The sequence below is a fragment of the Thermobia domestica genome, chromosome 18 (assembly GCF_964235325.1).
Source record: "Thermobia domestica chromosome 18, izTheDome1.hap1.1, whole genome shotgun sequence".
Classification (NCBI taxonomy): Eukaryota; Metazoa; Arthropoda; class Insecta; order Zygentoma; family Lepismatidae; genus Thermobia; species Thermobia domestica.
Genome location: NC_137471.1, coordinates 26,584,446 through 26,611,055, shown reverse-complemented (window position 1 = coordinate 26,611,055; position 26,610 = coordinate 26,584,446). Strand labels below are relative to the sequence as shown.

The following is a 26,610-nucleotide window of genomic DNA, read 5'->3' as shown; positions in this document are numbered from 1 at the left end:
GATCTGTGAAATTGTAATTCTGTCCTGCCATAAGTGACCTGCTAAGTTCACGCTAGCTTCATAAAACGGACCCATTTTGTTACCCTAAAACTATATATATAGAAGCACTAACATTAATATTTCTAGCACTAACGAGCACTAACGAAGCTCGAACCGGCAATTTCATTTATGGTGTTATTTTGATATGTTGTCCTGCTGGCATAAAGTTAGCAGGCCAATAGTAACTATTAAAATTCATACGATATTTTTGTAGCACTAACGATTGGGTTTGCGGCACTAACGAGCACTAACGAAGCACTAACGATCTGTGAAGTTGAAATTCTGGCCTGCCATAGGTGGCCTGCTAAGTTCATACTAGCTTCATAAAACTGACCCATTTTGCTACCCTAAAAACTGTATATATAGAAGCACTAACGTTATTGTTTACAGCACTAACGAGCACTAACGATTCTGAAACCGGCTATTTCACTTATGGTGTGATTCTGATATGTTGTCCTGCTGGCATAAAGTTAGCAGGCCAATAGTAACTATTAAAATTCAGACGTTATTTTTGTAGCACTAACGATTGGGTTTGCGGCACTAACGAACACTAACAAAGCACTAACGATGTGTAAAATCCCAGTTGTGTCCTGCCATATGTGGCCTGCAAAGTTCATTGGCATGAAGTTAGCAGGCCAATAGTGACTGGTGAAAATTGCGGCGTTATTTTTGTAGCACTAACGATGGGGTTTGCGGCACTAACGAGCACTAACGACGCACTAACGATCTGTGAAGTTGAAATTCTGGCCTGCCATAGGTGGCCTACTAAGTTCATACTAGCTTCATAAAACTGACCCATTTTGTTACCCTAAAAACTGTGTATATATAGAAGCACTACCGTTATTGTTTACAGCACTAACGAGCACTAACGATGCTGAAACCGGCTATTTCACTTATGGTGTGATTCTGATATGTTGGCCTGCTGGCATGAAGTTAGCAGGCCAATAGTAACTATTAAAATTGCAGCGTTATTTTTGTAGCACTAACGAAGGGGTTTGCGGCACTAACGAGCACTAACGGAGCACTAACGATGTGTAAAATCCCAGTTGTTTCCTGCCATATGTCGACTGCAAAGTTCATTGGCATGCAGTTAGCAGGCCAATAGTGACTGGTGAAAATTGCGGCGTTATTTTTGTAGCACTAATGATGGGGTTTGCGGCACTAACGAGCACTAACGAAGCACTAAAGATCTGTGAAGTTGAAATTCTGGTCTGCCATAGGTGGCCTACTAAGTTCATGCTAGCTTCATAAAACTGACCCATTTTGTTACCCTAAAAACTGTATATATAGAAGCACTAACGTTATTGTTTACAGCACTAACGAGCACTAACGATGCTGAAACCGGCTATTTCACTTATGGTGTGATTCTGATATGTTGGCCTGCTGGCATGAAGTTAGCAGGCCAATAGTAACTATTAAAATTGCGGCGTTACTTTTGTAGCACTAACGATGGGGTTTGCGGCACTAACGAGCACTAACAAAGCACTAACGATGTGTAAAATCCCAGTTGTTTCCTGCCATATGTTGACTGCAAAGTTCATTGGCATGAAGTTAGCAGGCCAATTGTGACTGGTGAAAATTGCGGCGTTATTTTTGTAGCACTAACGATGGGGTTTGCGGCACTAACGAAGCACTAACGATCTGTGAAGTTGAAATTCTGGCCTGCCATAGGTGGCCTGCTAAGTTCATGCTAGCTTCATAAAACTGACCCATTTTGTTACCCTAAAAACTGTATATATAGAAGCACTAACGTTATTGTTTACAGCACTAACGAGCACTAACGATGCTGAAACCGGCTATTTCACTTATGGTGTGATTCTGATATGTTGGCCTGCTGGCATGAAGTTAGCAGGCCAATAGTAACTATTAAAATTGCGGCGTTATTTTTGTAGCAATAACGATGGGGTTTGCGGCACTAACGAGCACTAACGAAGCACTAACGATCTGTGAAGTTGAAGTTCTGGCCTGCTATAGGTGGCCTGCTAACTTCATGGACATCTTGTATTTCCTAGGAATTTTTTTTTTTTAACAACATCCTTGTAGCTGTGCGGGGCTTGCTTTTCTGTTTGAATCATTTTGTTCCTTTCGTAGTAGTGCTTGATGGACGATAGCGATGCTTACAAGACGAGTCGAGACAGGATTTTCCTGACAAAATTCGACTAGAGACACAGCTCTTCTAATAGAAAAATATAAATTTTTCGAGTCGAGACATCACTTTTACAGCACATTTCGAGTCGAGACAGCCTCAAATCTTGTCTCGTGTGCATCCCTAATGGACGAGAAGGAACAGGCAGAGTTTCGGCATGTTTAATTGCTCGCATTGCAGATCTCAAATGAGGATACACCATATCACGTTTCTTCTTGGAACTGAAACGTTGCACTTTCACCTGACAAAAATAACAATCATTCGTATGCTTTAATTGTTCCCTCCGTAATAAAATTTGTCTCTTTGTCCTTTCATCCACAACCGCAAAACTTCCACACATGTCTTACATACCTTCTGGGGTGCCCATCAGGCCCGTATCCACGGGAGGTCTAGGGGGACCGCCCCCTCCTAAATTTTTGCTGCTCTCCCTAAAATTTTCACGGTAGGCTTGCAAATGAACTATAATATGGTTGGATCGGGCCACCCTAACTTCAGCCCCCCTCCTACATTTTTGGGCTGGCTACCGGCCTGGTGTCCATGGTTTATTTTCATCGCCAAGCACAAACCCGAAGTACGCAAAATAGGCTTCTTTCACTAATGATGTTATATTTAGTCTTTATTTACACAACATGTACTTCCCACATGTATAACAAAATGTGTTCGGATGGTTTTCGCAGACACGTGACGACATTGTTGTCTGAATACACAAATCTATACTTTATGCAACCGTGCAGTTCATTCCAGTCGGTGTTAGCAGACCACCTATGAAGTAAAGAGCAGTCGCATTAGTGTTGCCAGACCACATACTATGGTATATTCCACTGTGGAAATTGAAGCACTTCGAGGTGGGGGGAGGACTTAATGTGGGTCTAAAATATCTTGTACTAAGAGAGTACTCTTGCAGCAATGGCGCATACTGGTTTGATGGCTTGGGCTACCACTAACCTTTATAACACCTGTACATTGTATTATTATTATTATTATTATTATTATTATTATTATTATTATTATTATTATTATTATTATTGGACTTTAGTTTCCATGTTATTATACAATTTTCAAAATAAGAAAAAAAAACTTACACCATCCTTTTATCAAGTAGATAAATATCATTTTCTCTTCACTAGTAAGACATATTATCTTGTTAGTATTACGGAAAAACGATCACACATTTCTACCTTTATTTGTTGCATGAAGTATCACCACATTTCGCATTGAATAGGTTTGATAACCTTACTCACCAGAGCAAATAGAAGCTGTCCGAGTAATAATGAGCGCTGAAATAGGCGATCAGGAAAGAAGAGTCTCAGTCTGTAAGAAAGAGCTACGCAAACTACTGTAAAACACAAAATTTTCGTTGCGTTAACGCAAATCGCTACGGAACGAGGCTCATGATGTCCAAAACAATTCCCAGGGACCCCCCCCCAAAATACACTGTCATTACTCGTATAATTTCCTTTTACTCTTCACCCACGCCCACGAAACCTACCTGGTTCATACGCTGTGGGCGGAGGTGTAGCGAAGGGGAATGCTCTGATACGATTCTTACTGTAGTAGCTTGAGAGTGGTTTCTGCTGCGTTGTCGTATTGAAGACCTTTTAGGTTCGCGAGACAGGTTGCGTGCGAAGAGCTATGCAAACTACTGTAAAACACAAAATTTTCGTTGCGTTAACGCAAATTGCTACGGAACGAGACTCATGATGTCCAAAACAATTCCCCGAGACCCCCAAAATGCACTGTCATTACTCGTATAATTTCCTTTCTAAATACATAGAAAAAGTGGATCTTTCTAAATACATATAATTCTCAGAAACTTGTCATTGAAAAAAGATACTAAAATATAAAATTATTAATATAATTTAGTTCATATTATAACTTTATTTTGTAATATTCTAGGGCTGCTACAGGTAGGCCCGTAGTCCACAAAATACGCCACTGTCTTGCAGACTGTGTTAATTTCTCAATACATTCCAAAAGAAACTTGTACTCGCAGGAAAATGCCCCTGTACAATATGGAAAAGGCTATAATTTCTCAGTTCACAGTATTTTTTTCACAAAAGAATCAGTTTTTCTAATATACGTACATAGTGTATAAATGATCTTGGGTATTCTCTGTGAGAGTGTCTCCATAAAGTGTGCTCATAATTGTAATTTGTGTACACCAAGTTACAAATATGCATAACCGTAATTATTATGAATATTCAAAGTAGTTAACCTTCTAGTTTAAAAGAAGTGTATTATACAAAAAAGGCAGAAGAGATATTTGTTAAAAACTGTCTTATATCCATTGTTCACAGTAAAATAGCTTATAGCTAAACCTGGAACTAAACCTGAGAGCTTGAAACACACCTCAATCTGTTCTGTGTTCAGGAGGTGTTACTTTTCAGCGTTTCGGATAAACTCACTGTACCAGTGGCGTATTTAGGATTTTGTTTTGGGGAGAGCTATGCACAATACGGGGAAGAATGGAGACAATTGCCCACCTGACTTCGAGATTAATATTTTAACCAATTATCTACTAATTCGGTACTAGGAAAAAATGTGAAACTCGTATGTCGGTGGAGGATTTTGCCTCCCAGGCAAACCTGAAATGACGCTCTTACAAACACGTTGAATATTTGTAATCTCATTTCAACTTAACTGATTTCAATTTAGAAAAAATGGATATATTCAGTTTTAGCTGTGTATGTTTTTACCTATAATAAAATGTTGAGACAAGTTGAAGTTGAAATATAATTATTGCCGTTTTAATAGCAAGAATTGCAGACTGGTGAATCTTATGTGATACGATATACACAAAAATTTAGCAGTGAATCTTACCTTTTATTCTATTCAAGAAGAAAAAGGAAACATCCTCTTGGTCTACCTAATTTCCCGGGCTACTTATTCCTCTCTCTTGATTTTCTTTAATTCAAACATTTACCTTTCTTTATAATTAAACGATGTAAATATTCCTTTGCTATAATAACTAAAGTATATGACGATATCCGTGCAAGTTGGTGTGGAACATCAGTTTCGCTTATCAGCTTCTCTTAGCTTTGGTGTTACAGACGACGGCCGACTTGAATCATAACTAACAACGGTCGAAAGTATGATAGGAGAAACGAAAGAAAGTAACAGCCAAGAAAAGGAAACAGAAGAGTAGAATGGACGAAGGACAGGAAAAAAAGAACACAATTCTTACATGGAATGAAATTTGACAAATACAGTATTATTTGTGAACAAAGAGCATAAGAAAATGAAAAGTCAATGAAATTCTTAGAAATGGTGAGAAGGATTATTATTGTGCGTGGAATGCGAAAAATCATCGAATTTATTCAGGATAAGCCCGATAACCCTCCTCCTAAATACGCCACTGCACTGTGCTAAAACTTCTCGGAGTAGATTCTGTTCCAACACAGATTCCTTATTAGTAAGTTGAAAAACTGATGTTTTTTATTTGTATATAAATTTAATTTTTGTAATTATACATGGAAGTCATTACCAAGTTCCTCCACCGCTAGAAAGCACAAAGGGAACGAGGTTCCGGGGAAGTGTTCAGAGGTGCCTGGGAATTTTCCCCCTTCAACTATCACACTGGTATATTCACATTTTCACTTTAAAATTTCAATTTAAACACTAGACATGGAGACGTTTGGAGACATTCCTTTGCGTTCAACAGCATATTAACGGGACTTTTATCAAACACAAATCCTTGAATTCCTCAGAAACCTGACGTGCTAGAAAAAAAACAGATTGCACTATTGAACTCAGCGCATTAAATTTTTTAGGAACACCCATTTATTCGAAAACATTTTTGATGCTGAGCAGTGCTATTATCGTAAACTAAAAGGTGGATTTTGCGTTGCCTTATTTCTACTGTCTTAATGCAAACGCTATCATTGATTAAAGAGAGTGGACTACTTTAAATTTTACACCATAGTACCCAAAATAAACAATAATAATCCATTTCAATAAATTGTAAAAGAAAAAGAGAAAAGGGGATAGATGTTTAACCGGTTCAGTTCCACTTTTATCTTTTCTCTGAAAATTAAGAACAAAATTAATGGACTTGTTTTCTTCTTTTGCCGGAAGACATTTTAATTTTTTTCTTTCTTCTCTTTTCGGATGAGATTGAAAGAGAGTCCTACAAACTGCAAGGTATGACGAGCAGAAAGCGTAAATTGTAGCTGGAAGAAAGAGAGAAGAATAATGTAGCTTAAAAAAAAAAAATAGGTGCCTCAGGAAACACTAAAATAACAACACAGATAATGATAATATTAATCTGGACTGGGAATTTTCTATTGTTCGAGAAGGCGACTTCTTCCTGGAGTTCGTGTACGTACGTTTATACACGACAGAAACGTGTTGGTATATGCAGATGGCATTCAATACAAAAGCATTTGATGCTGTCTTCCGGATACTCTCGCAACTGACATGCACAATACTTGCTTATTTTACATTTTTCTTTTCTTTTCTTTTCTTTTTTTTCTTTTCTTTTTTTTATGTTGAACAAAATATCCGTTAAATTTCATGATGAACTTTGTGTCCTTTGCAAACTACATTTAGATATTTCTAAAATTATTATTTTATCAGATGTTCATGGCAGGGGCGTCACTTAGGGGTGACAGGGAGGGGCAATTGCCCCTCCCTGAGTTTGAGATTTATATAGATTTTATCAATAGAGTAGTAGTAAATGAGTAAAAAAAGCGATATTTTACTTATATCAAGGGGTTTCCCCCCCAAGCAAAATCTGAAATGACGCTCCTGGTTCATGGCCGGCTCTACCTTATGTGCAACACGTGTATTTGTACGGGGCTGAAAGTCTCGAGGGGTGGCAAAATCTTTCATACCTATATAATTTAAAATACTTTTTTCTTGTTGGAAGCAGGTTTCATGATGATGGTAGTTAAATTTACTAAGTTTACCATCTATACTACATTCATAAATTATATTTAGGTCGCATTATTTTAAGGCCACATGGACAGTGCTAAAGCAAATGGTCAAACAAATCCCAGCATGAATTGGTTAATTGTTGTCAAATACAAGAACTCAATTCTCGAACTGTAGCGAACACCTGTTCTATTTAGTTTATCACAGTTTTGATATGAAGACTTGTCTTGTCTTTGTCACAAACAAGTTCCTTATCATTGAAGGTGGAAACAAACTATTTTTAAACTTTTTTTAACAGATGTAGAAGGAAAGTCAAAAAATAAAAATAAAAAAGCTAGTTGCACTGGGATTGCAAACTGATATATTGAGATTGAAGATCGATATTGAATTCTATATATATAAAAAAGATTACAATCTCTTCTTTGCAGGTGAGTTTGTTTTATCTTTCACAACATAATAGATTATTATTTAAAGGAAAAAAGAGACACAACGAGATTGTATTTGTAGTGTTTCGGCCTTTCTGAGTGCGAGTGAACTTTCCCTCTCCTTCGTTGTTCATGATGGGGTAGCAAATTTCCTATTACCGGCCATGGAGATGTGCAAATGGTTACCGAATTCTCCACTAGTGACTACGGCGTATGGCTTTGGTGCACGTATTTCCGGGTTCAATTCTCGATAGAAGAATAAGAGAGAGCATCTCAGTGATTCAGATCCAGCTGTAAACCAAATACAAGCTGTAAATTTGTATGTCGTTCGATATTGTCTCTCTGCTGATAAAGGACGTAAAAACAAATCACTTTATTAATGTGTAGATTTTCTAATATGTACGATCCTACTACGTTTTCAGTCGTCTGATGCCTCCAAACGTTGATGCATATTTTTTCATTTGTCCATTTTTTCGTGTTAAATTACTTTCTTATGAGTTTTCTTACTATGTATTCCTCTTGTCCTATTTATTTTTTAATTTTGCAGTTTCTAATTTATTTATTTATTTATTTATTTATTGTTGTATTCCTCAGTTGGATATTCATTTCACTTCGACCGAAACAAGGTTATAATGTGAGAAGATGTTGACTATGGGATGAATCTGCATATTATTGTATTTTTTTTTTATTTTAAAAAAGGAATGCTAACTTATTCGTAAATCTTAACATAATTTATTTTGTATCTACATTTTCCTAGTATAATTTTCATCTCCTCATCCTGTTCTGGTTAAATCAACTATTCCCAATTGCAAGTGAGTTCTGCCTGTAACAATTGATAAGCGTCTTGAATCATTCACCCAACCCATATATCTCTACTATATTACCTTCCAGGGACGTAAGCAGGAATTTATTTCGGGAGGGGTCTAAAGCGTTTCGGGGGGTGGCCCAAATACAATTTGAGGCTAAATTATGTGAAAATCTCTAAAATTGCTCCTAAAAATAGACTACATTTACAAAAAAAAAAAGTCGGGATTTCAGAGGGGGTCCGGACCCCCAGGACCCACATCGTGCGTACGCCCCTACTACCTTCTTATCCTAGCATTAAAATCTCCTGTTATAATTACTCCGTTCATTTCAGCTCTCAGTCTACGATTTCTTCCATTTGCTGGTAATTTCCCACTATTTCTTTAGTTGTGTGCCAGAAGTTGGTGCCAGTGGCTTTAGCAGAGGGACTGACCCAGTTCAAAGCCCTGACTTTTAGTACAGAGATATCGAAAGTGGATTCTACTTACGCGTAGTATGTTCCATTTGGGATCCCCGAAGTTACGTCGTTTTTTAAAGCATAATTTATTTCAAATAACAAACATTGAAATAGTCACGTTCAAAACACTTGCTTCTAAAAACCCTATGTTTAACTCTACATAAGATTTCAGAAAATTAGGGCTGTGTTAGCTCAGTGGTAGTGCGTTCATCTCTGGTGCTTAGGGTCTCTGGTTCGGTACCAGCTCGCCCCGTGTGGACTTTGTGGTGAACAAACACCGTGCTCATGGATTTTCTCGGGGTTCTCCAGTTTCCTCCCACTTTCTTCATTCCACCATTTCATTCATTTTTCATCATCACCGCCTCCTTTAGCCTAACCGGCATAACTGTGGAACGTAAAACTGATACATTTCATTTCACTTTTCAAATGGGTAAGCGCATGCCGAAGATGTACGCTACATCGCGACCTAGAAGTCGACCGCGAGGGTGAATTAGTGGTCGCGATGATAAACAACCGAGATTGCTTTTACATCGATGTTCAGCGGAAGCATCGCTGTAGCCCATGTTCTCATTGGTTCTCCCTGAAGCGCTGCACAGAATAAAATGTTAATTTGTTTAGTATTTTTAGAGAAGTAGAGAAGTTTTGCTGCACTATTAAATTTGATTATGAAAGACATGTTAATAAAACTAATAAGGAATGTTCCAGCAATATGGGATAAGAAACACAAAAGCATCATGATACTTCTGTAGGCAGGTTTTAAATAGAGAACTTAAGAAAATAACAACTGAAATGAGAATGTCAGATAAGTCATTCGTATTTATTTGAGAATTATACAGGGTGTCCGGAATGGCACTGACCGTTTTTAAAAGTGTATAGTTTTAGTATGGTCAGAGATACAGAAGAAAAAACATTCATATTGAAGGAAAACTCAAAAAGTTTTGTTCAGTAATTTTTCATATTTGAACAAGTACCAGTGACGGCGCTAGTATCGCCGATAAACAGAAATGGCGTCTGCAGTCGAAAAGGTGCAATGCGTCTGGAGGTTTGCAGAGGCAAAAACTGTTGTTCAAGTTCAACGAAACTTTCGACGTGTTTACCACAATGATGCTCCATCACGCAACAGTATCCAGGCGTGAAAGGATCAATTTTTATCAACGGGGAGTGGTTGTGAAACAACACAGCGGTGGTGAATCGTGTGTGTCAGAAGAAAATGTGAAAGCAATAAGAAACTGTTTCTCACGTAACCCGAGGAAGTCAATTCGCGCAGCGAGCAGGCAATTTCAATTCCAAAGTTAACAATGCACGATGTGGTACATAAACGATTACGTTTGCTCGAGTATAAGGTGCAATTGTTGCAAGAAATTAAGCCAAACGATAAACCACAGAGAGCAGCATTTGCTACTGAAATTCTGGACAGGATTGATTATGATAATTTCCTACTGAACGTTGTTTTCTCTGATGAGACAACTTTCCACTTGTCTGGCTGTGTTAACAGACACAATGTTAGGATATGGGGATCTGAGAATCCGCATGCGTCCATAGAACATTTCTAGTGACAATCTCAAATTGAATGTTTGGTGTGCTTTAACACATAATGCAATTATAGGCCCCTTCTTTTTCATAGAGCAAACCATAACAGGAAATGTGTTCTTAGACATGCTTCAACACTTTGCTGTTCCCCAGTTACAACATTTGCAACCTCAAGTTGATGCAAATGGATGGTGCCCCGCCACATTGGAGCCTACAAGTGAGAGAGTACCTTGATACTGAATTTCCTGGCCATTGGATAGGCCGTGAAGGGCCAATTAGGTGGCCTCCACGCTCTCCTGATGTTATCCCCCTAGACTTCTTCCAGTGGGGGTATGTGGAAGACCTTGTGTATTCTGGTGAAAAGGTGCGTAACCTTGATGAACTGAAGAACCGTATTAGGAATGCGATTGCTTCAGTAACACCTCAGATGTTACAAAATATGTGGAGAGAGATTGAGTTCAGGCTAGATATTGTAAGAGTTACAAATGGAGTTCACGTGGAGTTACATTGAGTTAGAATGATTTGTAAGACCAAATAAACTTTTTGAGTTCTCCTTTAAAATGCATTGTTTTTTTTTTCTGTATCTCTGGCTATATTAAAACTATACACTTTTGAAAACAGTGAGTCCCATTCCGAACACCCTGTGCTGTAGCTTATTATTATATAAGGCAGTGGCGGTTACAGGGAGGGGCTTTCGGGCTGAAGTCCGTAAATTGTAGAATTTCTAAACAAAAAAGGAGCTGCTATTAATTATATTTATGCTTAAAAACTCCACGCCCCCCCCCCCCCCATTTCCGAGATTTAAAAAAAGGGGTTTCTTCTAAATTCGTGATTGATACAAGATAAAAAAAAATACCTTTAAAGACAGGCACGTATCCATGGGGAGGCAAAGTCGAATAATGGAATTGCAGTGACGAAACTTCATTTGCTGAAGTTAATACCCCATCCACCTCGAAACATACGGTACCTGTTTTTTTTTTTTTTTTTTTTTTTAATTTACTGGGAAATGATTTTGATTTGTTGATAGAGATGGACAAGAGATGAGACTCAAATAATTTTGCGAAACAAGAGACGAGACTTCGGCATTTCTCATGTCTCGTCTCGCATCCATCCCTATTTGTAAACTGTTTGGTCCTTTCAATTTGAAAATGTGTTTTCGCCGTGATTTTATGCAATAATTTCACACGCGTCACAGTAATGTTTCTCCACAAACTGAAGAGGACCTCTTCGCTATGTGCGCCCTTCATCCATCTAGACCTTGACATCAAGGTTGCAACCGCGACTTAAACCTCGACCTCAATCGCGAGGTATCGTCGGTATGTCTTTACCCTTAGGTTGCTTCGCTCCAAGTGTGATTTTCAAAGACCAAAAAAATAAATAAATAAATAAATAAATAAATAAAATAAAATAAAAAAATAAAACTACAATAACCTTACTACTCAAAATAGTCGACGTCTGGAACCACATCGCTGAACCAACGACTATATTTCATGGCGAAGGTAGATTGTGTCAGTCAGTACTTCTAGTGGGAGCAAAAATTGTCAATACTAACTTCATTATTTCATAGAACCTGGCAAACTGGCAAAAGAAAAATTGTTAGCTTTTGAAAAATATTTAGTAGTCTGCCCCTTACTGTTAAAGTTTAAAATGCACGAGGCGAAAGATAGCGCTGTGTACTAACATTCAATGGCTAATGAATGGAACACAGACGAAGCCGAGGCGGGTAACAATTTCCTTGTGACATTCGACAAGCCATTTTGTTTTCTTTTCCAGCGAATCATCACGTATTGTTAAATAACTTTGAAGCCATTCCCCTGTTGCATGTATTCTGACGAATTCTTAATAAACTTTGTGCGTGTTCCGCGACATACTAATTCCAATAATAAACAGTTACGCTAATACATGTCGAAAGACATTCTAACAATTTAAAACTATTAGTGTATGGCTTAAATGAAGATCTTGTATTCATTATGATCGTGCTCTGTTTCTTATATAATTTAACATAATCTAAATATATAGTGTATTCTGAATATTTAATTAGGGGGGCGCGGTGGCTCAGTGGTAGAGCGTTTACCTCCGGTGCTTGGGGTCCCTAGTTCGATCCCAGTTCGCGCTGTGTGGACTTTGTGGTGGACAAACACCGTGCTCGTGGGTTTTCTCGAGGTTCTCACGTTTCCTCTCACATTCCACCATTTCATTCATTTCCCATCATCACCGTCTCCTTTAGCCTAACCTGCATAACCGTGGGACGTAAAACTAAAGATTTCATTTCATTTTTTGAATATTTAATTATTATTTATATCAAAAGTCACATAAGAACTTATATATGAAACAACAAGTAAAATGTAAGATTAGGGGACGAAATGATAGACGAGACTCCACTTGCAAAGGGAAATTCGACATGCATGCTGTCTCTCGCCAACAATATTTGATATCTATCTGGAAGAGATAGTGAAAAAGAGCCTACATAATAATGAAGACGGCATTTCAGAAGGGGGTAGAATGATTAGGTGTTTACGATTTGCAGATGATATGGCGTTTGTTGCAGAATCTGAAGAGAAAATCAATAAGGTGTTAGAAAACGTGAGGAAATGCTGTGAACAATATGGGATAAAAATACATGTTGGAAAGACAAAAGCCATGGTGATTAGAACGAAGCGGTCAGTGTAAAACATAGAAGTAGGAGGGAAGAAAATATAATAGGTGATCAGTTTTCGATACCTAGGTAGTATATTTAGTGATGATATAAAGTGTGAAGTGAAATACCGTAAAAGCAAGTATAGGAATGGTGAAAGAAGCGTTTAGGAGGAAAAAAAGACTATTTTGTGGAACCTTATACAAAGAGTTGAGAAAAGAGACTCATAAAATGCTTTATGCGCGGTATTATAGTGTATGGGGCAGAAACATTGATATTAAGCAAAAATGATGAAAAACGACTGAAAGTTTTCGAAATGTGGGTGTGGAGAAGAATAGAGAGAATTATCTAGGTCGAGTGGAAAGTGAATGAGAGGGTGTCAGAAATCGTGGGGGAGAAAAGATATTATTAAGAAGAGGAAGAGAAACTGGTTGCAACATTAGTTAAGAAGGAACAGTGTGATCACGGAATGCTGGATGGTATAGTGGCAGGAGAAAGAGGGAGAGGGCAAATGAGACTACAGTTAATGGATGATATCAAAACAGGAAAATCGCACATCTAGATACAGAGGTTAGCGGAAGACCGTGGAGCATAGAAACTTCCCAGCTGCGGCAAGTCACCTGCCAATAATGGCATAATACCTATGATGATGATGATGATGATGATTTACGTCAAGTATGATTCCACGAGTTCGAATTTCAATTCCACCAATACAGAAGTGTCATTTGGGAAGGCCAAGGGGGCAATTCTGCCCCCCGAGGTTTAGTAATAAATATATTTTATAATCAACTAGCAGCGTTCACCCCGCTTCGCTGCGGTCACCCCGGAACGCAATAAACTTTGTTACTTAGATAATTTTTACTTTTTCGCTTTCAAGTGATATGATAAAAACCATAGAAGATTGCAGTAAATCTTAACATTATATCGCCTGTCATTTATGTTAACCCGCCCCGCTTCGCTGCGGTCATCCCGGTGCTGGCATATTGTAAAAGTGTCTGTAAAAATAAGCAAATCAATTAAAAAATTTTAAACAGAAGATTCAAGCTATTTTCCGCTGTATATCGCCTGTCATTTATGTTAACCCGCCGAGTGACACGGTCATGCGGGTTGCATATAAATACGTTTGTTTTTACCTATGATGAACTAATAACAAAGGATTTGTACGTTATGGACACTTGAATGGTCAATTATCTCAAGACACTGGTAATTAAAAATTAAAGTGATATGATAAAAACCATCTAGGGTCCAAATCCTAATAACCCCCCAAAAATGAAAGAAATTGGTTCAGCCGTATTAGCGTGATGAGCGGACAAAGGATTTTGTACGTTCTCTTTTATATATATAGATTATACATACTAATATATTAAAAAAACGTAAAACTCTTACTCAAAATAAATTTTCATTTTCCCTCCCACCAAGCAAAATCTGAAACAATCATACTGCATCAATATCGTGTGAGGTGAGACGAAATAAGAGGAACATCATGAGGTTGATATGAGAATAAGGTAATGAGGTAGTGAGGGCAAACTCAATAAAGGCTTGCTTTCTGAAAATTTCCTCTGACTAGACTACTTTAAATGATTGAAACAATTATATATATATATATATATATATAAGCAGTATGGAAAGACACAAGGGCGGCTCTAACTTGTAAGATATTTTATACCCTAGGCGAAAAACATGTCTGCGTCCCCATAAACCCAAACCCAAGCGAAGCTTTGTTAAACCACATCACACTGTTACCATTTGTTTAAGCATTAAATAAAATAAAATTTACTCCGAATACCTCTCTGTACGGTATTAATAAGTAATCCATAAGCCAATTATTTTTTAAAAAAATATTTTTATTTATGTATGTGGCATTTGAAATGAAATTTTATTAATAAAACCACAGGGCAACAGGAAATTAAAGTTTTATTGTAATGTAAACCATGTCGATGTCCATTGTAAATATAAAACAAAAGATGGTTGCATAAAATTGAAAGTGACTATGTAACTCTTAATCTCTTGAAACGAGCGACCGAATTCGATCAAAATTTTGACATAGATGCGATTCTGACCTGGGAGTGTTTTTAGCTATCTACTTTCACGGTAGAACTAAGGGGAGGGGGAGTTATAAATAAATAAATCTTAATAAATCTTGAACTAAATGATCAGTCTCGATCACATTTTACACATAGATGAGGTTCGTGCCTGGGGGTATGTTTTATCCTTTCACTTTGACGAAGCAACATCGGGGAGTGGGAGGAGATATATTAAAATCAATATAAAATTAAAAATGACTATGTTCGTGAGTTAATAACTCTTAAACCACCCAATCAAATTTTCAACATAGATGGTGTTCGGACCAGGGGTGGTTTTTAACAAATCGCTTTTACGGTAGAGCTTAGGGTTGGGGAGGGGAGGGGATTTATATATGAAAATAAATAAAACTTAATAACTCTTGAACCACCGGACAGATATCGATCAAATTTACAACCTAGATGAAGTTTAAACATGAGATGGTTTTTGTCATATCACTTTGATAGTGTAACTTAAACGTGGGGGGAAGGGAGAGACATTTAAAAATAATCGAAAACGACCGATATTAATATCGAATCCGTAGTTTTCGGGGTCGATGAGGTAAACAGTAACACTTCTGATGTCGTTTAAATCCAAATTCAGCCCCGCAACTTAGGGAAGGGAAGAGGGAGATCGAAGTGACCAATATCAGTGTCGAATTCACAGCTTTCGGAGTCGCTGAGATGAAGAGTGACACTTCTGATACCGTTTAAATCCAAATATCAGTCCCCAACTTGAGGAAGGTAAAGGAGGGAGATGTAAAAATGATCAAATGACCAATATCAGTGTCGAATTCATAGTTTTCGGGGTCGCTGAGATGAACAATGACACTTCCGATGCCGTGCCCCGTAACATGGGAAGGGGAGAGGTACAGTCATGTCCAAAATGATTATAGCATATCTATAACTGTCTTCGTGTAAGAATATCATGTGATAATGATTTTAAGGGTATTTTAATACTGATACTATGTGTGTAATCGGGAAATGTAGCCCTATATTTGTGGTAAATTTCATAGGAAAAAATTATAAATACGAAAATTATAATGAGTAACATAAAATGTTTCTAAATGGACAAGAAATTTTTATTTTCGTATTATTGTTCTTATTTACTGCTCTTTTGTCATGAAATTTGCCACATACGTGTCTTTGCCGATTATATTCATACTAATGTTGTAAGAAATACGGGTCGAATTCGCTATCAAATTATATTCCTACATCAACATATTTATAGACATGCAACAATAATTTTGGACATGAGTGTACATATAAAAATCATCGAAATTGACCGATATCAAAGAGCATTTTAGTAATAGTTAAAAGTGACTGGCTAACGGAACATATTGGGCCTTATGCAGAGTCGTTTTGATGCGTTATTAGTGGCATACTAAAGAGTTCGACTAACATATGTTTCCTGCAGTAGTCAGGCCTTTAGTATGACGCTAATCATACGTCAAAATGACTCTGCATAAGGCCCATTGTTACTATTTTTTCTTAATTTAACCCAGCGAAGTGGGTAATTGATGCTAGTTCTTTCTATAAAGATTCCATACAAAACGTGATTAGCGAATGCAGTGTGTCCAAAAATTTAACTTTTGCCTTTTTAAAGAAATCAATTGTTAAGACGTATACTATAAACAACTTTGTGTTTTGAACAATTTATGCGTTAATGATTAGTGTAAACTAGTAATACAAAGTTTATACTCACATATAATTTTTGATTAGAGTAGATTTATCTACATTCAATAAATGTCATAGAAAAATCAGTTCTGTTTGCACCAGTGTAAAAAAAACAACATAAAGTTCGTGATGAGATAGTACATTTTAATATTTCCAAGTCTCTCACTCACTGCAGGAGCGGATCCAGGTGCGGGGCGATCGCCCCCCCCCCAGAAGAGGCAACTTTCTTATTTTATATATTAACTAGCAGCGTTCACCCCGCTTCGCTGCGGTCACCCCGGAACGCAATAAACGTTGTTACTTAGATAATTTTTACTTTTTCGCTTTCAAGTGATATGATAAAAACCATAGAAGATTGCATTAAATGTTAACATTATATCGCCTGTCATTTATGTTAACCCGCCCCGTTTCGCTGCGGTCACCCCGGAACGCAATAAACTTTGTTACTTAGATAATTTTTACTTTTTCGCTTTCAAGTGATTGCAGTAAATGTTAACATTATAGCGCCTGTCATTTATGTTAACCCGCCGAGTGACACGGTCATGCGGGTTGCATATAAATACGTTTATTTTTTACCTATGATGATCTAACAAAGGATTTGTACGTTATGGACACTTGAATGGTCAATTATCTCAAGACACTGGTAATTAAAAATTAAAGTGATATGATAAAAACCATCTAGGGTCCAAATCCTAATAACCCCCCAAAAATAAAAGAAATTGGTTCAGCCGTATTAGCGTGATGAGGGAACAAAGGATTTGTACGTTCTCTTTTATATATATAGAGATAAAACCAATCCCAGAGCTTGGAACTCTTAAAAGTAGCTCTAAGTAGCAGTATTGCAATGCACCGCCCCCCCCCCCAAAGTCCGTCCTGGATCCGCCCCTGACTCACTGTTTGAGATAAATAGAATAACAGCATTTATAACCTTAACAGTACTTTCATTTCCTTGCTTTGATACTTCCTAACTCTTTCACTAGCACTGTCGGGTCTATTTTCCTTTCATTTATTTATTTCAACAGATACTCAGATATAACATAACGAGTGCCATTTACGCAGGAAAACATGACAAACATGTATTAACAATAGAAAAATAAAAAGGACAAAGCAAAGATGAAGTTCCTTAATTCACTTTCAGTTATGTTGAATTTGTGTAATTATTCTGTCAAAAGCTAAGTAGCTTTAAAAAATGTGCACGTCAGTTGTTATCTGACTGTATAAATTTGATGCTCTGTGAAAGAAGGAACTTCGAATAATCGACAGTCGAGAGCAGCGTTTCCCAACCTTTTTCAACTTGCGACCCACTACGGGTGTAACTTGAATTCTCGCGGCACACTCATAGATATTATTATTATTTGTAAATAGAAAATACCGTCGTTTTTATTTATTTATTTATTTATTTATTTATTTTTATTTATTTATTTATTTATTTGTTTTTTTGTTTACTACTGATCTCCTCACAGAGAAGAAAACTGGAACACTGGTTTCCCCCTATCGTAAATCATTATGCTTATTTTTAATTCTAATCAAAAAATAGAAAACAATTCCAATGAAATATAGGACTCATGCTTTTAAAATAATTTCTTTTTCGAAGATTGTATCCAACCTTTCACTAAGAAAGATCACTAAATAACAAACGAACAAACAAATCTCTTTTACTTTTAAAACAGGTGGAGGTAATTTGTGTGTGTGTTTGCTTTGTCGAAAGGATAGAATGAGATTTCAAATTTTCAAGTTGCGAAATAATCTGTAACAATAAAGAAGCAATAATAGTCATAACAATGATAATAAATACTTTTTTAAACATTAAAAATGTACAGACAAGTAACACAGTGTGAAATTTATATTTTATTAACATGGTTAATATACATTACAATTTTTAAATATTAATAAAATTCTGTTTTCGAAATACAATCTATGTAGTAGTAAAGTATGTACAATAATATATTACAATTACAGTATTTTTTTTCCATTGTAGAGGTTCATAGTAATGTGAAATACAAATACACATTTTTCCTGTCTTGCAATTTTGTTGCTATATAATTAATAATTTTTTCATTTCTCGCGGCGCATCAGCGGCCCATTTGCGGCACACCGGTTGGGAAACGCTGGTCTAGAGGAAGAAAGGTGGAAGAGATGAATATTTGTGCTACAAGGGGTAGGAATATGAAGGGATAATTTTTGAAGTAGGGCTTCAGACCTTAGGCTTCCATTGACTACCTTATATAGAAACTTTAGGTCAGTGACATTTCTGAGAACATCCGGTGTCTGGATATTCAGATAATGCAGGAGATCTTCTGCAGTTATAGAATGAACAGTGGGAACACGGAAACGTACTATGGCCAGACAGATGTTCCCTGCTCCATATAAGAGGGCAGTAATCGATCTTGGGTAATCCCACTTTTTATTAACTTCCTCTTCCTAATTGTGTACGGCGCTGGCACACGTACACTCATGTCCAAAATGATTGTCGCATATCTATAACTGTCTTCTTGTAAGAATATGACTTGATAATGATTTTGCAGGGTACCGGTACCAGGCACGTAGCTAGGATTTCGTAATAGGGGGGTCCGTGACGAAATATAGCGGTTATCACGCCAAGATCGTGATCATTCTGAACTATTTTACTGTAAACATATATTGGTTCGTTTAGCCAGGATTTCGTAATGTTGGGGGGGGATAACATGAAATACTCTGGTTACACACCAGGGGTTCGATCAATCTACACTATTTTAGTGGCAACACGTATATTGGTTTGTTAGGACAATAAAATGAGGACATTCTAGTAAGTATTTCAATAACGAACTATCTCTCGAATAAAAGAATAAAGAATCTCGAGTAAAAGACATAAAAAAAGTATTGAAAAAGATATAATATTCCGAGTTTCTTAAGTTCTTCTTAGAGTCTATCTGATCGAACCGGTTTCTCGATCATCATTTGTTGTCCATAGGATTAGCATGGAGCTAGATGGAATTTGGAATGCTCCGTTACAATAATATTCATTTTTAACTTGATCCCCCCACCCACCCACAGTTTCTCTACACAAAGCTTCTCATAAGAAAGAGTAACCATACGCTTGCTGTAGCTTTATGTTTTTAACGCTGATTCTTCTTTTTCTCGTTTCTTATTGTTTCATCCTTCCTTAATTTTTTACATTTCTGGTTCCGAAGGGGGGGGGTCCGGACCCCCCGGACCCACCCCTTGGCTACGTGCCTGCCGGTACTTTTAATACTGATACTATGTGTATAATCTGGAAATGTATATTTGTTTTAACTTTTATAGGAAAAAGAATTATAAATACGAAAATTGGAATGAGTAAAACAAAATGTTGCTAAATGGAGAAGAAAGTATTATTTTCGTTTTATTGTTCTTATTTACTGCTCTTTTGACATGAAATTTGCCACATACATGTATTTGCCGATTATACACATACTAACATTATAAGAAATACCGGGCGAATTCCTTATCAAATTATATTCCTACAACATACTTATAGACATGATACAATAATTTTGGACATGAGTATATATTTTGGCCAATGTTCATAAACTGCACTTAAAAAAAGAAAGAAAAATGCGTGCCATTCCGCCCCTAAATGTTCCCGCTTATATATATATATATATATATATATATATATATATATATATATATATATAAAATATGGCTGATCCAAGGGGGCTATAGGGGCTATAGTCCCCTCTTGACGCTCAGGTGTACACTAGATAAAAATGGGCTTCAATCCTGCTTTACATTGGATAAAACGGCAAAATATGGTTTAGACCCTCCCTTGATCATATCCTGGATCCGCCCCTGTATATATATATATACTAGTTGAATATACCCATGCTTCGCACGGGGGCTGTATTTGGAAGTCAACGCCTGTGGGAGTATCACTATTGATCTCAGCGACCGCGAAAACTATGGATTTGACACTAATATCGGTCATTTTGGATTACTTTTATATGTCTCGGTATCTCACTCCCCCTCCCCCGGTGACCTCCGGCCCGGAGCCGAATAACGTGAATTTAGAAGTTATACATGTCCCGGTAAACGCCCCCCTGAGACCCCCCTGGTTCGAATTTTGACAAAAACGTTTAACTCTGGTTTAGAGCCTGGACCAAGGTATTCGTGACTAAAATTTGGTAACTCTCGGTCAATTTGTCTGATCCCCAAGCCGGTTCCGGTAAACGCCCCCCCCCTGAGACCCCCTGGTTCAAAATTTGAAAAAAGGTCTTCGTCTTGATCTGGGGCCTGGGCCAAGGTACCTCTGACTAAAATTTGGTAACTCTCGGTCCAGTCGTCTGGTCCCCATGCCGCACACAGGCAGACGAACAAACTATTTTATTTATATTAGATTAGATATATATCGGGTATTCTACAAATGGCGCCCACGAACAACAGAGCGCTATTCTTCAGATCAAAATAAAGCGAAAATCCTCGTATAATGGCATACCCCTCACAAGGATCATTCCGATTTAGTGAATTCAATTGTTAAAAATGATTACCAGCACTGGATTCAGCACCAAAAGAAACAGAGAAAAAGAGGGTGTTTAGTGGCAGGCCGTATACAGGGTGGGAGATAAATAAGGGCAAAGTGCGAAGATAGAAAATATCAAGTAATGCCGTGTTAACTTTTAAATGAGTAGAGTGATTGAGGTCAAACGTTGGATATGAGGAATGCATGTGAAGCTCCACTGAATAGGCTTAATGTGAACCATGGGGGACATCTGAAAAGTCGCCATGTTGGAATTAGCGCAAGAAAAATATACAGGAAAGGGGTCATGTGACATATGACTCTTGAAGCACACCGTCTATTGAAATCAATAGTAGCTAATATAGTTTGAGACCTCTGTAACAGGAGGCGTTCCACGCTATGGTAATGTAGCAATACTGTCGTGTAAAGGTGACGTGAATGAGGAACTAGAGACCCTGTAGTACGGTCCATGAGCACGTTGTATGTACGAGAAATAGAAAAGAATAGAATCGAATCTTGGAACATCAAGAAGAATGTTTGTAACGTGTAACAGAATGAGAAGTAGTTCCACTGGATGAATGCTGGCGTGGTACCTTGCACACAAAGATACCTGTCCCATTCAGGGTTCTGATATATTTATGACCCCCTCCGAAAAAAACGTGTAGGTTGTAACACTGATTACTCTTCTCAAAATCAGTTACATACAATTGGCAGTTAAAACACTGTTCACTTCACATACACCTATTCAGTGGAACTCCAGATAGATTCCTCTTATCTAACATTTGATCTCAATCCCTCTACTCGTTTCAAAATTAACATGGCATTTCTAGATATTTTCTACGTTCTATCTTCGCTTTTTGCCCTCATTTATCTCCCACCCTGTATACAGTCTGTCAATAAACACCCTCTTTTTCTCTGTTTCTTTTGGTACTGAATTCAGTGCTAACATTCATTTTCAGCAATTGATTTTACTAAATCGGAATGGTCCATTCTCAGGCTCTGCTTTAGCCGCCACAGGGAATCAGAATTTCACTATGTGACAACGTCGCAGATTAACGTGGAATCATTAGCATTGCTTTACGAACCAATCAAACAGTTACATCGATTATTACGCTAATACAGTAAGTAGTAGTAGTGTCAATCTAAATCAATGTGAACTTTCCTCTGGAAAGAATCGATGTGATGGATTGAAGAATTGATGGATTGGTAGATCTATTCTATGGTTCTTTACCTGCAACGTTGCCACATAGTGCAATTGGCATCTCCAGACGAGGACCCAAAATGAAAATGAAATCTTTGAGTTTTACGTCTCACGATATGCCGGTTAGGCTAAAGGAGACGGTGATGATGAGTAATGTATGAAATGGTGGAATGAAGAAAGTGGGAGGAAACGGGAGAACCCCAAGACAACCCACGCACACGGTGTTTGTCCACCACAAAGTTCACTTGGCGGAAGAACCCAAAAGGTATACAATTTTTATATATATATATCGCTTTATTTTGACTTGTAGAATAGTGCTCCGTAGTCCGTGGGCGCCATTTTTAGAACACCCTATACAGGCGTGGTAACTGACTGTTGCCACAGATCAGTTAGTTTTTTTAAAACCTTATTTTAACAGTTTAATGTCCCATAATTATGCACAGAGGCTAAGGTGATGATGAAATGTAGGACATAGTCGAATGCCGAAAAAGAAAGAAAACGGGAGAACACCGAAAAAGCCCCCCCACACGATATTTGTCCACCATAAAACCCATTTGGAGAAGCAGAGATCGAACTAGGGACTCCACGTGCCAGAGGTTAGCGCTCTGCCACTGAGCCACCGTGGGTCCCAGCTCAGATATTACCACTCGGAATATCTCAGATTGTATATAGTATTTTCTTGTTACTAACAAGGGGGGCGCGGTGGCTCAGTGGTAGAGCGTTCACCTCCGGTGCTTGGGGTTCCTGGTTCGATCCCAGCTAGCGCCGTGTGAACTTTGTGGTGGACAAATACTGAGCTCGTGGGTTTTCTCGGGGTTTTCCCGTTTCCTCATTCCACCATTTCACTTATTTCTCATTATCACCGTCTCCTTTAGTCTGAACGGCATAAACGTGGGACGTTAAACTTAAAGATTTCATTTCATTTTCATTTGTTACTAATAGGAAAGCCTCATCTATAGTGATACATTGAACATTCTGCGGTAAATAAATTATCATGGTGAGGTTCTGTCCTAGCGAGATTTCGCCCGGCTAGTTTTGGACAGGTGAGATCTTTACACGAGAGATTTTACCAAGGGTAGATTTGGACCCACAAGTTTTTGACTGTACACCTCTAAAAAATATGGTTAAAAATTTTGTTTAACACTTACCTGAAATAACTATACATAGAATCAAACACCAATAATCTTGCCAGTTTGTACCGATGCGAATCACCATATTTTTTCCCACTATGTAGCAACTACCAACCGGTCTAACCAAACCACCTGTCCACCACTGTGCTCACAACACGTATGTTGCAAGATAATTTTGTGATGCTTCTTTCTTTGTTCGCAGGTTGTTTCACTTTTAGTTTCTTTTTGTTGTTTTTAACAAGACCGCTATGTCAAATGAGATGTCATGTAGAGCAAAACAACCCCCCCTCCCCCCCCCAAAAAAAAAGCTTTCTGCCTGAAGACATACGAGAGATGAGTCTGGAGGAACAGCATAACGGCGCTTGACACACGAGATAACTCAGATTGAATCTCCTTTGTTGTGGGTCTTGGAAATTACGTTCAGACAGTGTTCAGACAGTGTGACAAAATGAAAACGAAATTACACGCAATACTTAACAAGCGTTATTCTAACAAAAGTCAACTTCTACTGACAGTTTCTTATATTGTATTTCTCATTTTTTTTCTACCTTTTTTTGTTATTTAGAGACAAAGTGCAATGCATTATCCAAAAAAAAAAGTTGAACAAAATTATGTGTGCATATGCTTCTTAAAAGTAAACTTGTCTTTCTGCCTGGGTGACATTTACAGTAAATTAAGTAAAGAAAACGAAAGTAAATTTTGTTGCTTGTTTGTATCGTTGTTGGTCAAAACCCTAGCTGCGCAGGTCTACTACCAATTCCTGTATGGTCTCCGAAGTCAAGCAGTATTTGGTCTGGTCAGTACTTGGATGAAATGGTTGAGGAAACGTTCCACGAATATGTTCTAGCAATGGCTTAGCTATAGGGTAATTTGAGGGTCTGACCCACCTCCCTAATTAAACATTTGCTCCCTTCATAGGTTTTCATTCTCAGTAGTAGCCATGTTGCTACTAACCAATATATATGTTTATTTCGATTTTGACTCGACATACCGGTTATCTAAATGTTGAAATACAGTGAGGGTATGTTGCCTAAAATATTACATTTCTATTTATATAATGACTGAAAAGCATTAGAGAGCTTCTCTGAAGTTACGGGGGGGGGATATGGAAAAACTTTGATCCCGCCTACAACTTTCTGAAAAAAAAATTAAAATATCTCCTTAGAAAATTGTACACGAAAATCCTGAAAAACCTATTTTTATATTAACAATTTTCTACGGGAAAACTCCCGGACTCCCCACTCGTCTGAGGGATATTCCAAATACCCGGAAGATCTGCCCCATAGCAGACGACCCCTATATCAGACAATATGGCACATCAAAATATAAACTATAGTGCTGCCAAAATGTCTTGAGCCGTGGCAAAAATGCGAACTAAAGTTCACACCCAGGCGTTGAGCCAATAAGGGTTCAGCTGTTGTTAAGCGAGAGAGCCTTAGCGAAAGGGAATGGAATTGCTTCAGCCGATAGCAGCGCTTGAAATGGAAAACTAAGTGTCAAGTCAATGTGGTATATCTTTAGATGAACCTCTCTAAAGACATCTCATTTTTAAAAACAAAAGGTTGAAAAAGATAACAAAAATGTTGGTGTTGTTAACTCAGAAAGTATTTCTACATAAGAAATAAAATATTTTTACGTGTAAAACTATTCGTCAATTACTGTGTATAAAAATGGATTTATTAAAGGTATTTAGCAGTAACGGTATGTCTTGATCACTGAGAAACTAGAGGCGGTATGCCTTTATCATTGAAAAACCAGAGGCGATATGGCATACCACCGCATACCGTCTCACTTCGACCACTGTATATATTTATAAGACAGATCCGGCTCTACCATATGTGCAACAACACGTGCATTTGCACGTGGCGGCCAATCGCAAGGGGTGGCAATTTCTGTTATATCTATATAATTTTAAATAAATATTTCTTGTTGGAAACAGACTTCATGATGATGGTAGTTAAAAATTTACTAAGCTGACCCTCTATTTGAATACTATATTCATAAATCGTGTTTGTGTCGCATTAGTTTAAGATTACATGGACAGTACTAAAAGCAAATGGTCAAACAAATCCCAGCATGGATTGCTTGATTGTTGTCATATACAAGAACTCAATTCTCGAACAGCAGCGAACACTTGTTCCACACTTTCATTTCGTTAGTTATCACAGATTTGATATGAAAACTACTCTTGTCTTTGTCACAAACAAGTTCTTTATCATTGAAGGTGGAAACAAGGTTTATTAAAAACTTTTTAATAGAGGTAGAAGGAAAGTCAAGAAATAAAGATAAAAGATCTAGTTGCACTGGAATTGCAAACTGAAATATTTAGATTGAAGCTCGATATTGAATTCTACAAAAAGGATTACCATCTTTACTCTGTAGATGTGTTTGCTTTATCTTTCAATAATATAATAGATTATAAAGGGAAAAAAAGCAGACTCAACGATATTGTATTTATAGTGTTTAGGCCTTTCTGAGTGCGAATGCTCTTTCCCTCCCCTTCGTTGTTCATAATGGGATAGTATACTCAAACCCGTGTCTTTTCGGATTTGTTATTTCTGGAGAAAAGGGGGTGGCAAATGATGCATTGCATGGGGCAACAATTGTGTAGAGTCTTCCGTCGTAGTCGATAAATATTTTGTGCTACCAAACATGCAAAACAACTTTTTAATGCGATAGTAACCATGAATACTCTCTAAAGTATCAATCTGAGAGCTAACAACTACAAAAAAAAAAAAAAAAAAAAAAAAAAAGCTTTCTATTGTGAGTCTGGAATTTAATGTTTGTTATAATTAGGGACCGGATTTTAAGGTGCAAAAATGTGGTAGGAAAAAGGGAATAAAAGGGGCTGAAAAATCATTCAAAAAGGTGCCAAAAAAAGGTGCTAATAGGATATCTTTATTGAGTGCTATAGTATACAGTTACTTGAATATTCTTTATTCATTACACCAGCAAATATTGTTATAAACTTGGCTTTAAACATTTGACATAAATTGCAAAATTGTTGTATTTAATCTCAAATTTGTACAACATTCAATATTCTTGTAATATAATTGTGGCGAAAACCAACTAGGTGTTTTAAAAAAAAAAACACATTAATTTAGCAATATTGTGGCTTGAGAAACCGTTACATACTACTGGGTTTTCAGAAACTGGTTAT

General features: G+C 37.3%; 1 protein-coding gene across 1 annotated transcript in view; it reads right to left on the bottom strand.

Moving 5' to 3' along the window:
* Nucleotides 1-23,693, bottom strand: part of LOC145676154 (uncharacterized) — a 96,347-nt gene extending 72,654 nt beyond the window's left edge. Inside the window, exon 1 of the mRNA XM_081747057.1 lies at nt 23,469-23,693. Within this exon, the coding sequence (XP_081603183.1) occupies nt 23,469-23,535 (67 nt within the window). The 5' untranslated portion in view covers nt 23,536-23,693. The remainder of the gene's footprint in view (nt 1-23,468) is intronic.
* Between the last annotated feature and the right edge of the window lie 2,917 nt (nt 23,694-26,610).